Below are 15300 nucleotides of genomic sequence, written 5' to 3'. Positions count from 1 at the left end.
ATTAGGGGGGAAAGTCGTGGTTTGAGTTTAAATTAATATATTTCTGTCAGAAAGGTCTTTCTAAGAGAAAACCTACAAGGACAACTTCTCCCATGTGCCTCTGTGACTCACCATGTGGCTGTCCAAGTGGAACATGTCCTTGTCTCTCTGTTCAAGATACTAAAATTAATTCCTGCACATTTACCACAGTTATTGTGGTGATTCTGTGGAATACTGTACAACTTCTGTTGAATGAAAAAAAAGCCTCTCTCTGTAAATAAAAGCACAAAAAAGCCAACATTCTGCACCGCAGGCTGCAGCCTCTCATTACCATGCTCATTACTGTTCACCTCAGTGCGCCTCATTGTCCACAAGAGGTCAGACATTAACAGCACAAGTCATAAATAGTGCACTAAATACCCCTGCCTCTTTATGCCAAACACAGCGGCTGCAAGTGGAGGCCAGAGTGTAGAGCTTTTGCATGTTTTTATGTGGCTCAGTTTTATTGTGTAATCAACACTTTGAGCTGCCTCGTTAAAAACCAACAGATAATGTGGAGGAGTGGGCGCAGGCCACTGACATCCATCCGGAGCTGAGACCTGCAGGTGTCCTCGGTGTTTGATATTTTTTCTTTCTGCTTGCAATCAACTTGAGAGATTCGCCTCCAATATTGTGCAGGAGGTGCGCGTATTAATGTTTACTTTTCATAATTTAAAGCACAGTGTACACCGTGGCCTGGCCCACTTCACTGAGAAGTGCTTGTCACGCCTTCTCTGTTTAAGGAGGCAGGTTCACATCGTCACTCGATCCCGTGTCTCGGATACAAACGCTCGGCCTGAATTGAGGCTGTATTTTTTAGTAGTGGCGCAACTCTAACAGTTCACACAGAACTATGGGAACCGATGTGGGAAGTGTTGATGTTGTGCCCTGCTCTGGAGATGTAATAGCAAAAGAAGAACTTCCTCTTTAGTGCTCTGTGGTGACTGTAACCTCCACTGAAGTGGCGTTTATTTATTTATTTTTGGGAATATCCGGGTGTTAATGTCAGAGAAGGACGCGTGGTTCGCCGGACTGACTTTTCAAGCAGGAATGGCCACAGCAAGGCTCGAATACGTCGCTCCGTGGTGGACATACTGGCTGCACAATTTCCCTCACTTCAATTTCTTTTTCCAGTCAGTCGACAACACTTTCAAACCGGAGGAGGCGAGCTATCAGCAGGTTGGTAACTGTACGTGTGCGTAAAAGCGCACGTAGTTTCAAAATAATCTCAACAGAGAAAAGAAAATCGGAGCTGTGTTGGACAAAACAACAGATTTAAATGTGCATTTAAACAAAAAGTTTTTTTCGACAAACTGCTGTGTTGAGTGATGAAGACTATTTTTCTTCCATTTGTCTCTGTGATGCATCAGTCAGGCTCCCTGGCGTGCTGGAAAGTGTTGGCTCCAAACTCAGTGAGAGCCCATACTGTACTGCAGCTCTCACATGATGGCACATGACCTGTATTAGCTGGGCTATGAACTATTTCAGGTAGTAAACAAGATGTACTAACTATGTAGGCTAAAGTATGCCTATATCCCTGTGAGTTTGCACACACTGCTTAGACAGACACAACAAATCCCAAACTGTAATTTGCAGGCAGTCTTGTTAGTATCAATAGCTAAGTAAAAAAATGAAGTGAATGACTGCCCATTCTCACACTATATACACACCCACTGTAAGAGATTGTTGTGTTCTCCCCTTTTCCCCAAAAACATAATTTTATTGCAAGAGAAATGGGATTGTATGGATATATTTTCCCAGTGTAAAAAGATTATTTCTCAAATTAAATATTTCAATTTCCCCACAGTACATTTATGGCCATTTGAGGCCATGTAAATGTCCCAAACTGTCATGTTTAGTGATGGCGACTGACTGTGGGCAGCAGGACCAGAGTCATTATGGACCAAATAGGCTGTGTGATGGAAAAAACAAATATGGGATGCTCATGCTCAGTTGTTGCCGTAGTTTTCCATCTGCACTCCATCACTTCATCATCACCGTTATATTATGGACTTCAATCTCTTTTCTCTTTGTCTGTCCGACTCCATCGACAGTCTAGAATTGATTTGTTATTTGTCTGCAAATAACTTGGATTTACTCTCTCGCAGTGCATTGCAATGCAAATAAGTCACATGATGTCACAACAGTGTCGTTTGACAGGCATGAATTTAATTAACAATCACTAATGAAGTTCATTTGAGCCAAACAATCAGCACTGCATTATTTGATTTATTCCGACAAAATAAAAGCCTTGTGTTAATTTGTTGCGTGACTGATAATACTGTTTCCAAATCTAATTTAAGAGAATGTGGACGTATTGGTTTACTGTACGTGGATAACACTGCATACTGATCTCATTTTCAGCTTGGAGGGCCTTACATCACCCATTATTTCAAAAACACATCAACAACCCAGCGTATTCCCAAGAAATGTGAATGAATTTACAAGTGTGTGTCTGTGTGTAAGTGCACACCCATGTGGCACCTTTTTGCCCCAGGTCCATTATGAATATAGACGCCATTACAGAGAACCTCCCAGCTCTGACTTGTGTACTTCACTGTACTTCTCTCTTCGTGTACCGAGGTCCATGTGGGTCATTGAATCCCAGCAGTGTCACACTGGCTCAGCTGAGCTCCAGTCAGCGAGGAGTGAAGAGTGCCATGGTGGCGACACAGAGGCTCTTGGCAGTCTATGGGGCTCACACAGCCCCTCAAGCCTGAAAATAACTCATGTTCCTCATTTGGCATGCTCGTCTGTTGTCTTTTGAGGAAAGCAGAGCAGCCACAGACACATTTTCCTAAGGCGCCTTGTTTACTGTTGAATTAAATTTGACATGCATACATACCGAAGCCTACTTCATACGAGCATCCTTTTGGGGAGATAAAAGATCAATGACCTTCCTGTCAATACCGCAGACCTTGTAGTTGTTTTCTGTCTCTCTTTCTTCCTCCCTCGCATGCATCCTTCGCCTTGTTATGGCATTGCAGCCGCTGGAAATTGAAGTGCCTGCATGTCTAATTACAAAACAATGGAGTGGAAAATTAGAGGAGAGAGTGGAACTAGCAGTATTGTGTGTATGAAGGGCCTGAACTGAGTTATAGTGACAGGAAATCTAACCAGGGTTGAAGCCACCCTGAGACACTACACATTGTGATTCTTGGCTCATCAATGGTGTCCTCAGAAACCAATGATTAGCAAATCATTGGATTAAGGTTTTGGCCTTGGTGCCAGACAGTTAAGGCAGGGCATCTCCACTGGCACCGTTTCCGTATCGACCTATTTCATTTAAGGCCCGATTGTTGTTACATCACAGGGTGTAAGGTCGACTGTATTTTATTTTTTATTATTCGCAGTAAAAACTTTCCAGTTAAGCACAATTGGCATTTTTCTAAGGCCTCTTCGCTTGAAAAGCAACGTGCATCAGCATCCCAGAGATAAAGTGTTTATCACTGTGTGCTTGTTTTTATCCTGAGCGCTGTTTTACGTCAGTCTACCTCCGCCTGAATCGTTGATGGTCTCACTTCTAATTGGAATATATTAATTACCAACCTACCTGATTAGTGAAACTAAGGGCAAAATACGCCTCGGCTCGACGTAACTTGAAACAGGGTTTGAACAATGAATGACTACGCACCGAATATGCAAAAGAATATCATTTAAATTCAGCCGCAGTGTCAATGTCATCCAAATGGAATAATTAGTCACAGACATTGTAGTTGAGGAAAAGCTCTGCTTAGTCAGCCAGACCCAGACTTTTTGAACTTGTGGGCACTAAAACTTGAGCGCTAATTATTTGCAAGTAAAATCAAGGTCAAGGTCTCTAAACAAACCGAGAGCTCAATGTTTTGAGTTTGAGCCCACTAAATTTAATGTTCCTAGAGATGATCAACGCCAGGGGGGCCCCAGATGGGATTTTGTAGTTTCAGAAACCAAACAGAAAGTATCAGCCAATACTAATGTTTGTGCAGCAGTGTAAACACTTTTTAAACAGTCAGGGATTTGCTTTATAATGCTGCTGTAAAGACAAACATATCAATTAGTGTGTCTCCAGCCTTTAGATAGCTAATGCAGTGGGAAATAAGGCACTGAAAAGTATAACTAAACGGCCATATGACGTGAAAACAAACAGGATTATAAACTGATTGGTGTAAAGCAAGAAAATATTCCCCCAAGTATAATCTGCTGCAGACATACACGATGCCATTTTTGTCTGCCTTGGAGCAAGCTGCCAATTCTGTATATATTTACTCACTATCTAGTGATAAATGTAACAGCTTTGCAGGACCATGAGGATTTATCATGAAATAGTCTGAGGAAAAAAATGTTTTGTGTACAGAGTGTCCATTTACAGAGTGTTCCAATACAGTATTTCCTTCCTACCCTACAGTATTTCTCTCCATCCTTCAGGCTTGGAATATTTTGTACACTCAGAAATCACAAGACTGAACGAAAGCCATTGTGTCACATGATCCTCCCCTCCCACAGCCCTTGAATCATTTCTGTTTTCCTCTTAGCCACAGTACAAGTTCTGCAGCTGCAGAAAATCAACATTCTCCGTGGGCTGTGTTCACCCCCAAGACCTCAAACTTCTGTGGTTCTATCCCCTTTGCTGTAGGCAGCAGCCAGTAGTGATGATGGTGATCAATGGATGAGGTAGCTACACGCTAACCTTGAAAATATCTTTACGCGTGAGTGTTGTTAGATAGCGGTGGGTTGTTTTCACTCAAGCTGTCAACCTTTCAGGTGTCGGGTTCATCCAGCCTGACATTTCAGACCTCACAACAGTTGCCTGCCTCTTTAAAAATATACTATGCAGGACTTTCCTAAAAGTCAATGTATAGACTCAAACAGAAGTAATCTCTCCCCAATCGTGGCAGGTAGAAACTGACTTCCACCTGCAGTTTCTTATTTTCTCCTTAGTTTCTGTGTTTGGGATATTTATGGGCCACAGTGCTCAGGTGAGTTCAAGGCTTTGTAAAAAAAAGTAGCAACTAAATGCCAGACTATAAGCAGCAGGCATCCAAGAGAGACAGCGCCAAAAAAACACAATTATAGTGAGGTGAAACGCCAAATGAGTGAATCTGTGGTTGGCTTTTACTCTCAGTTTTTTTGGTGAGCGTGTTTGCAGACAGAAACCGACAATCCTGCGTTTACTTTTAAAGATGTTTTAGGATAATCTTAGTCTTGACTTTAACTAATATCATTTTTAAAAAATCTATTCTCCACTCTTTTGCCCCAGTCTCTGATATTTCTAGCATGTGTTGGTGCGGTGGGTCTGGGTCTGAGCCTGCTGGTTCTGGCAATATGCCTGGTCTGCCTGTGTTGCTGCCGAAGGGACATAGATGAAGACACCAAAAGACCTGAAACCTGCTGTCTCACCTGGTCTGCTGTCATCACGGGGCTCGTGATATGGTGAGTGCGAATGTCATTGTGTTTCTTGTTGTGCCACTAAACTCACAGACACACAGCGAGGGTAACTCTTCAACAGAGCAGGGGACTTTCAAAGGAAATGATGCTTAATTACAATTATGAGTCCAATGACTTGGCTCTAGCTGCTGTTTATTGCATGTAAAGTTCTACAGTATTTAAGGCTATAAAAGAGTGCTAATGTGCAGCCTCCCTGCTTGTAACCAAGATTTAACTCTTTCTTTCCAAAGAGCACATGATAAGGCAGGCTAAGCTTGTGTAACTCTGACAGGCCCCATCATCAGCAGGGCCCCCAATCAGCTGACAGCTAGGTTATCCAACTGCTAAACCCCTCAGCTGACCGTTCAGCTGACCACACCCACCAAAACTTTGATTGCTCAGCTTGATTCATTTGCTCTCCCAGCTATAATGCTGCAGCCTTAGATTTGGGCTTTGAACATTGTGCTTTTACAATATATTATCTTGTTAATTCCATGTACCAAAATCTGAAATGGCCCCAGGTTGTTTTCTCTAAGTGAGTAAGCCTCCTTAAAAAAAAACAACTTCCAGAGCCATGTTGCCAACCACAATTGTATTTTTGTTTATGATTTAATATACTTTGACAAAGATGATCCTGCCAAAAATTAAAGGGAACTAATTAGTCTCCAAAAACGACTTGATTAAATTTGCGCACAGATCCGCTCAAACTTGTGACATTTATCTCAGTGTTGGTTTTTAACTTTGTTAGCTCCAAAGTACTGCTCCAGCACACAAGGCCTGTTGTGTTGTTAAGTGACTGGGCATGATGCTGTTTAGCAAAGAACTTCTTATGTCTAGTCTTTACTCAGAGCCCTCATCTCTCCCTGCTCAAGCTCGTTCCAAAGGACATTAATATATTCAGCTCAACAAATTAAAAAAAGAAACTATTGCTTTCAGCATCCACTTAGATCATCTTGCCATAAAGTAAATTAGAAGAAAATCTCAACAGGTTAGTTTTTTTTTTTATGTATTGCCTGCTCCCTCTACATACATGTACAAGTTTACCTGCTGGTAACAGCATTTTGTCTTTGGCTTGAGATTGTGAAGTTGTTCCTTTGGACATGTTTTTAATGTTTGGTATTAATTCCGTGCATGGGCGGATTATGAGACAGTGGACCCCTGGGCACAGATATGCAAAGGGCCCCACCACCTCTCCTACAAATGAATATGACACACAGACTTTGTGGTGGTTTTGGGTCTCTTTGTAGTCGTTATGTTCCTTTTGGTTTTGTGTCTCTTTGTGGTTGTTTTGTGTCTGTTTGAGGTAATTGTGTCATTTTATGTCTCTTTGTTGTTGTTTTGTGTCTCTTCGAAGTAATTTTGTGTCTCTTTGAGGTAATTTTGTATTTGTTTGTAGTCATTTTTTGTCTCTGTGGTTGTTTTGTTTCTCTTTGATGTAATTTTGCATTTCTTTATGGTCATTTTGTGTCTCTTGGTGGCTGTTTTGTGTCTCTTTGATGTCATTTGTTTCTCTTTGATCTAATTTTGTGTTTCTTTTAAGTCATTTTGTGTCTCTTTGATGTAATTTGTGTTTCTTTGTAGGCATTTTGTTTCATTGCAGTCATTTTGTGTCCCTTTGAGGTTACTTAATGTTGCTTTGTAGTCATTTTGTGGTTGTTTTGTGTGTCTTTGTAGTCATTTTTTGTCTCTTTGCAGTTGCTTTGTGCCTCTTTGTGGGCTTTTTGTTCCTCTTTGTGATCAATTTGAGTCTGTTCATGGTCGATCCTTGTTAATTTGAGTGACAATTTGCAAGTGAAGGCCAGGAGTCTCTCTGTCACTTTGGGCCCCTGGGCCTGTGCCCAGTAGGCTCACTCAGTAATCCATCCTTGATTCAATAGTGTTGCTATTGATGGGATTCTTGAGCTGTAGCAGCTTAATTGAAAATGTGCTTATTACTCATTTCTGATATATGCCAGACTGGAACAAAGAAGGCTTGTAGAGAACACAAAGACATGCATATAAAGCAGAAATTATCGTATATAATACTGCACTCAACTGTACATATTTTTTATTCTTTTATTGTGCTGGATCATGGGATTGCTATTAGCTAGAATAAGTAGAAGCATACTTTCATGTCATTTAAGAAAGACAGAATTATTTATCATGATCACCCCATCCACTTTTCCCAGCTTTTCATTCAGCATGATACTCAAGAAGAATTACAGCTCAGTCGCACTGCAGAACCCAAATAGAAAAAAGGATTTAAGAGCCGCTGCACCTCTCCGGATGATTATTTCTGACCCCAGGAGAGTGAATGGGGGTAAATTAAGGTTAAAGACAGCAAACAAATCTAATATTCTAAAAATCCTTCCTGCCGGTGTCGCTCTGTGTTAACCCTGATACGATTTATTATAGCAGCAATACACTGGTCTCCACCGAATCAAGGCATTTATCTGTTAATACTTGTTCATCCAGTGTGGCCATTTGTTCTGCTCACAACATGTTTTGAATACTAAGATGCAGTTGTCCAGCCATTACGCAGTCTGTGAAGTGATTCATCCTCGGAGGAACACAGGCATCTTGGAGTGCACATATGCTCTAGCCCTATAGTTCATTGTATTGCTGCAGCCTTTTTCAAACCCAGAACAATACTATTGCTTCCCCGGAGGCTAAACCCGTGATGTCCTGTGTCATTACTGTTTCATTAGCGGGTCTTCCTTATCACTGACATGTCACTAGGTTGGCCACAGGGGTTGATGAAGAACTCATTGTCCAGGTCGCTGCAGATCAACTGAAACAAAAATGTCTTGAAAAGCAAGATTGTTTAGTTTCCTCTAACCAACTGGATGTAGTCATTTTCAAAAACCCCATCCATGCATTTGTGGTTGTGAGGATTTCTGTAATTGTATCTTTTATTTTCTTCTCTCAGGCATAATTGCATAAAGAATGCCCCCGGTGCTCCTAATCATAACCAGAGGGATCTAGTTTGATAGATGAGACGCAGACAGTGGTTTTCATTATGCTTACAAGGTTACAGTGACAGGATGCAAATGGACACAAAACAAACACACACCTGTGCAAATAAGCCCTCACAGTGACACATTGCACACACCTTGACAGGATGTATTAAATTCTAAAATAAAACTCCACATCTTCTCTTTTCACACAACTAACCTTCTTCGTTGTCTTTGTCTCGCTGCGGAGGATGACGGTTTTAACCCAGCCATGTGTCTACCTGGCTGTTATGCATGATTTCTGTGGTTTTGCAGCACAGATGGTTTGAAAGTCCTCAACATATGAGTCACTGTGAGAATAAACAAGGATTTTAGTTTTCCTTTTTTCTCTCTGTTTGTCTGTACACGTGTTGTGCCGGAATCAACAATCCCGCTCTGACTTCCTGCTATCTGAAGCTTGATTGATGAGCTCCCTCGTCTAGCTTTGGAGAACGCAGTTGAAAGTGTTTCTAACCTCTGACCTTCAGGGAGAGTGACCTTACTGCAATCAAGTATGATGAAATTGTATCATTGCTCATGTCACTGTAGGCTGCTAGCAGCAGGGGTGCACTGGCTCTAGGGACACTAATCCTCCCTATTACAGAGGCTCAGCACAATCTCAGGCTGCAGGAAGGTGGGGATCCCCTGAACTCCACTCAGATACATTTTCAGAAGTCAGGCAGACTTCTGATGTGGTTTTAGCCATGAATGGGATAAGAAAATCAAAGATACTGCTGGAAATAGAGGTTTTGATAGCTCAGAATCTGTGTGTGAAAGAAATGGGTAAAACAGATGGAAGTAACAAAGGGTGGAGGAAGGAAGAAATATGACTACTATAAAATGTTTTCTGTTATCACAGGTTTAGATGCAACCCATGTGGGCATAGACTGTATTAAATATTGTGTACATTGCCACCGTAACACTGCCCATTGGTTCGTGAACTCCCATTTTGAAACCTTGAGTTTGGCATTTTGGCTGTCACCATCTTGGATTTTTGGAGCCAGAAGGGTGGAGCTAACCCTAACGCTAGCTGCAAGCTTGGTTAGCATGGTGCATTTACAACTTTGATTAACAGTGTTAATGTTAAAGCTGATGCTAAATTTCGGTAGTGAGAAACAGGCTTAAAACCATTACAACAAAATTTACTTACCGGAAAAACTAAACATCAGACACCTCAGAGGGTCTTGTAGTACAGCTAATGTGGGATTTATACTTTGGGATTTATCCTGGCTTCATATGAGAGGAGGAAATCTCTGCTTGCCGCTAGGCTAATTTATACAAAATGCCATAGGCTTGTGCTAATAATGTTAGCATGTTGTACTTGTTTGGAAAACGCGTTTATTATAAGACACTTATTTTGCTCGTGAACCCCGTGACTTGTAATGGAGCTGAATTTAGTAACGTTACCTTTGTTAAATGTTGCCGTTGTCCCAGGTTTCATATGAGCAGAGGAAAACTCTGTTAGCATGCATGCTAATTTAGACCATGTAAAATGCCTTTGGCTTGTGCTAAAAACATTGTCCAGCAAAAGAAAAACGCTTTTTCTGTGAACGCTGCGAGTTATAGTGAAGTCGATATGTGTATCTGTGTGTTAAAATGATGCTATTAAGCCATGTTTAACGTGTGTTTTGGGCATGTTTTGAATCAACTGAACTTCACAGGAAACCCAGCCACTGACTAGTGCATTGGAGGTGTAACTGCAGCGTGACACAGACACACTACCGCACAAGTATATATGCTCACAATGGCATAGGCCACGTGCATAGGCAAAAGCCTAGGCTTTGCATAGAGCTGACGCACAAGTACAAAAGCTTTCATGCTACTGAAAACACACTGAAGTAGCGTCAGTAGTAACTACGCCTGTACTCTGTAAATCAGGGCTAACACAATGGTTACTTAACCAAAGTCTTTGCCATGGTAGCGACTTGTCAACTCACCCACTGGTTACTTATGCATTACGTTAAGCCTTATAACAACACCCCACAGTTGTCATGTATGCTAGAATTAGCTATAGAAACCCAAACTGATTTTATGCCAGGCTGTAAACAGCTGTATTTCTGCTTTAAAGTTGAACATTTTCACATGGGAGTCTATGGAGATTGACTCGCTTCTGGAGCCAGCCTCAAGTGGCCATTTGAGGAACTGTAGTTTTTGGTACTTTATCATTGGCTGCATATACACATATGGCAGCTAGGAGGAAGAGATGAGAAGAGGAAGCAGGTCAAAAGATGCTTTAAGGCTGCAAAATTAATATTAAATCTAATTAAGACATCCGAAGAATACAAAAGTAGGAGTAAAATGACTCTGAATCTTTTCTTTTTTTTAATGACAACTCAGTGTATGTCTCACCAAACATGTCTTCATTTAGCCCTGAACTTGTTTAACATTTTTCAGTTCCCAGTAGCTTGTTTCAGTCTATGAATAAATAATAATAAGAGTAAGAAGAAGATTATTAAAAACAATACATAGCCTTCACTGGTATGATACATATTACCCCTGAAGCCACTATGCCTCCCCCTTTGGCAAATTATGAAGAATATGTCTTTATCTTACTTGTCCTCTCATAACCTCATCAACAAGTACCAAGATGAAACAAACAGGGCATTAATTATGTTATTTATTTATTCATTAAATCTGAATCTGTCCTTTTTTTCCACAGTTCTGCTGTAGGAGTGGGTTTCTATGGAAACAGCGAGACCAACGATGGAGTGTACCAGCTGACCTACTCGCTCTACAATGCCAATCACACATTGGGTGGCATCAACAATCTGGTGAGAGACGCATGCCAAGCTCTCTTCAATTTGCAATCCTATCAGCGTCATAAATATTACATGTGGCCATTGAAATGATTTTTATTCATATCAGTCTCAATTTAATTATTTTCCGGTTGAATTACGGCGAGTTGACCGAGCAAGAAATATGTCAGCGTTGTAAATAACATGGACATTCATCTTGCTGTGAACAACGTCTTGTCCCTTGCTGCGTATGTTGTGCCTTTTTTCAACATTTTTGATTGGCCGTGATGAAACAAAGCACCATATTTTCATGGCTCACTCTACTTCAAAACAGTGATTCGCTAATAGACACCAGCACCCCTCCCCTGCTAATGGGATGTGCAACTGTGTCAAAGCTAGCACCTCGCTGCGGGGGGTCTGTATCCGCTTTTTGTCACAGTGAAGGAATTGAGGTGACTGCTGCCTCAGGATTTGTAAATGGGGATTCTTTCCATACAACTCCTGACCTGCATTCAGGGAAGTTATTTGGGAGGCTTATAGGGAGGGAGGGAGAGATAGGGAAGAGGAAGGAGAGCAACGGAGTCAGAACAAGGCCCTGCAAGAAGCAATAATCTCAATGAGGAAGAAGAGGATTAACTCCATCTGCAGTGCATTAATGGATGTTAAGCCTCTACTCTTTCCATCTATCTCAGCCTTACTATCTGGACTGTGTGTGTGTGGGTGTGTGTGTCTGCATGGCCATGACAGTATCGCACGGCCACATAAAGGCCTTGTATGCGCACATATTGTATTAATGTATGGACACAAACAGCTTTGTGTGTCATTGTGTATGCTTAAATTTAGATTTAATCCATTTGTAGCTCACACACTGATTTGTGTGACACGACAATTTGGGTCATGATGGATAAAGGGATACTGATGCAGTGTACACGTATACACATACGCATCCCAGTTTATTATCATCCTGCAGTAAACACTGCAGTCTAGGCTGTGGTTATAATACACATTCAGTATATCGATAAAAAAAATGTAAACGACAGCAAAAGGAGGGCATTGGAAGGAGGAGATTCTTACCTTTCTAATTATAGTACTAGTCCATACCCATTGGTAGCTTTGTCACCTTCTACCTATGCCAATCCTCAATGCCTATGTGCAGTTTCCACATAGACTGACCACGTCAGTGAGTAGAAAAACGTAGGACAGACAGAATGACACACTAACAGTTTCCGTGATTATGTACAGCATACCATACCATGACTTAGTCATACCAAAAATTAGGAAAAAATACAAACATTCGGCCACAGGGGGAGCCACAGCGATCGGTCGCATTTTAGCCATTTTTAAGAATTTTCCTGTTGTTATAGCGCCACCCAGTTGCCAATTAGAGTTAAATTTCTCCAGTCCCCTTGAGGCGTCCTGTTCTACATATCTACCAAGTTTAGTAAAAATCCATATGGCGGTTAGGCCTAGATAAGAAATTAGCTCTCTAGCGCCCCCATTTTGTTTGATGGGGTCAATAATGGAGGGGTCCCCTCAGATTATGTGTGGTCATATGCCTACAAAGTTGCGTGGTGATCGGTGAAACCCTTGAGATGTTATACACCTTTATGTGATGAGCCACGCCCTCCCCAATATTCATTGCCTTATAGAAGCTCAGTTTTAGTAAGTTTTCCAACTTTTGCCAAGAGGGAACTTTAGATATTGGTCCCTAGATTATGTTCCCCGAGTTTCATGCAGATCGGTCAAACTTCCTAGGAAGAGATCGATTTTAAGTGTTTTTCAAAAAATTCAAAATGGCAGAAAATCTATATAACCGGAAGTTAAGGGTTCTTGAAGCAAATGTGTTCCTCATGAGGAGAGGCATCTCTGTGCAAAGTTTCATGTGTCTACGACATACGGGGCATGAGATATGCCCATTCAAAGTTTGCAATTTCAATCGGTTGCTATAGCGCCCCCTTTGGCCAATTGATGTAATATTGCTTTATTCGCATCCTCCCATGACCCTCTACCACTGTGCCCAATTTCACATGGATTGACCGAGTCAGTGAGGAGAAAAACGTGGAACAGACATACACACACACACAGACAGAGTTTTCGTCATTATATAGTAAGAAAGATTGTTTGTACTATTACACAAATAATATGAAGCAAAATATGTCACATTACATAATGACCGACACCGAGCCATTATTTAGAGAAAAAGGCCTTCAAAGTTTGCATAATGATGACAGCAAAGATCAAACAAAAGCCTAAAATTACCGAAAAATTGAGATGTGTAAATTTCTGTTTATTCTTAAATGGGTTGAAGAATGAAATGGACCGGGGGTTAAGGGGAATGATCCATGCCTCCTGCTGAAAATAAACAAATCGTCTATTTAATAAATTCAACAAATAGGCAGTATTTTCAGTATTATGATGTAATGCAGCGGCGTACTCTGGCAGAAGCTGTTGCTCAACTGCTGTGGGTACAGTCAATGTCAAACACTGTGCTGTTCTTCTTTTATTACTTTCTAATGTATTAAAAGGTGGACAACTAGAATGTAGTAGGAGTGTTACATAGACTATATCACTGTCAATGTCAATGGTATGTCATAAAAAAAATGTCACAGTAGGCCTGGGCTACATTATGTCATAAAATTGTCATTATAAATCCATAGTAAAGTATCTCATAAAAAGTCACAGTAAAATATGTCATAAAACTGTCATTAAAAAGTCATAGTATGTCATAAAAAAGTCATAGTGTGCGCACTTTTCCTGTGAGACCCTCAATCATATGCTGATTCCCTAATAACCACTGATCTAGACTCATGTTTCAAGATGCTCTAAAATGGTTAGTGTAGTTAAGTTTCTACAAATTGCTAGTGTTAATCACTAAGGTTAAATAGGTGATCTACGTGTTAATTCAACTTAATGCTCATTTTGGAAGCTCTGTTTACTCTCTGTGTTCATATAAATTCACTGGATGAAATATTGGTATCATCCTGAGCAGCTTTGCAAACTACATCCTCCAAAATGAGCATAAAGGTGAATCAACGCCTCCCTAAAGCAGTTTCAGTTGTGCGCTGGTTGAAGCTTGGTGTAACAAATAACCTGGAAAAGGGTTGTAGTTTGCAGCACAGCATTTTCTTTGCTCTGGGAGGAAGTGTACATGCAATCCAACTCTGATGAATTCACATCTTTGCTGCCGACTTTCTCTGCTGCTGTATCTTGGTATTGATTTGATCCTGTGCCATGATGTATGCCCCGGCTGCATGAGAAACATACGCTCCCCCAGGGAAATGAAGGCTTTCTCACTTGCAAGATCATAGCTGGATGTAACATACTCCACTTACAGAGCTGATGAGCTGGCTGGCCGTCCATCCCATAAAGCCAAAGCTGCTTTAGTCTTGTGATTGAGAGAGTCATTTCTCCACTGATCTTTATTGGTTTACCAAATCCGTTCTTGGCCTTTCATGTGTATTTCTATTAAGTTGGTTCAAAAGTAATCACTTCAGTAGTTTAACGCCTTCAATACATTTTCCTTTGTTGGATTTTACACACCGGGATGATATCAGATTTGTCAAAGAAAATGCATCGCCACTAAAGCGACCCATTGTCACTGATTCACGAGGCTCCTGTGAGACTAGTGATTTACACTAGGAGTTGTTTGGTACCACTGAGGCTCCTCTCATCATAAAATATGCCCTCTTATACGTTGCAAGGGATCATCATGTGTCACAGACGGAAAGATTTGATCTGGAGGACCACTGTGTCTCTTGCTATTGAAGGGGGCTTTTGATTGTTCACAGGCATCCTTTTATTAGAGCTTTATTTCCAGCGTTCGGCTCGCAGTATTAAGAGCTCGTCAGCGCTGCCCGCAAATAACGGATGGGAAAACATGGCAATCACACTATATCAGAATGTGCGCTTCCACTTTACAAGCATGGTTTATATATAGCTCTTCCTCTTTGAAAGTGAAAGCCGTGTTGTGATTCTTGGAACAAAATGATTACTACTTTCTACACCATACATCAGTTCTCTCTGAATGTCTCTCCTCAGTGTCCTATTTCTTAGCGAATTACCCTGCTTGACTTTAATGTGATCATATATATATATTGTTTTATTGTCACGCTTAATACAGTAAATCTCAGACACATAAAATCACCGGGGGCAGAACAGTTCAGTCGCAT

General features: G+C 41.0%; 1 protein-coding gene across 1 annotated transcript in view; it reads left to right on the top strand.

The window, feature by feature from the left end:
• The first annotated feature begins 704 nt into the window (after positions 1-704).
• The window catches only part of ttyh2l (tweety homolog 2, like), a 36156-nt gene continuing 21560 nt past the window's right edge, over positions 705-15300 (top strand). The window contains exons 1-3 of the mRNA XM_049561911.1: positions 705-1197; positions 5258-5430; positions 11056-11167. Coding sequence (XP_049417868.1) covers positions 1021-1197; positions 5258-5430; positions 11056-11167 — 462 coding nt within the window. The 5' untranslated portion in view covers positions 705-1020. The remainder of the gene's footprint in view (positions 1198-5257; positions 5431-11055; positions 11168-15300) is intronic.

The sequence above is a fragment of the Epinephelus fuscoguttatus genome, linkage group LG19 (genome assembly GCF_011397635.1).
Source record: "Epinephelus fuscoguttatus linkage group LG19, E.fuscoguttatus.final_Chr_v1".
NCBI lineage: Eukaryota > Metazoa > Chordata > Actinopteri > Perciformes > Serranidae > Epinephelus > Epinephelus fuscoguttatus.
The sequence above is the reverse complement of the archived record's forward strand: the minus strand, read 5'-3'. Positions and strand labels throughout refer to the sequence as shown.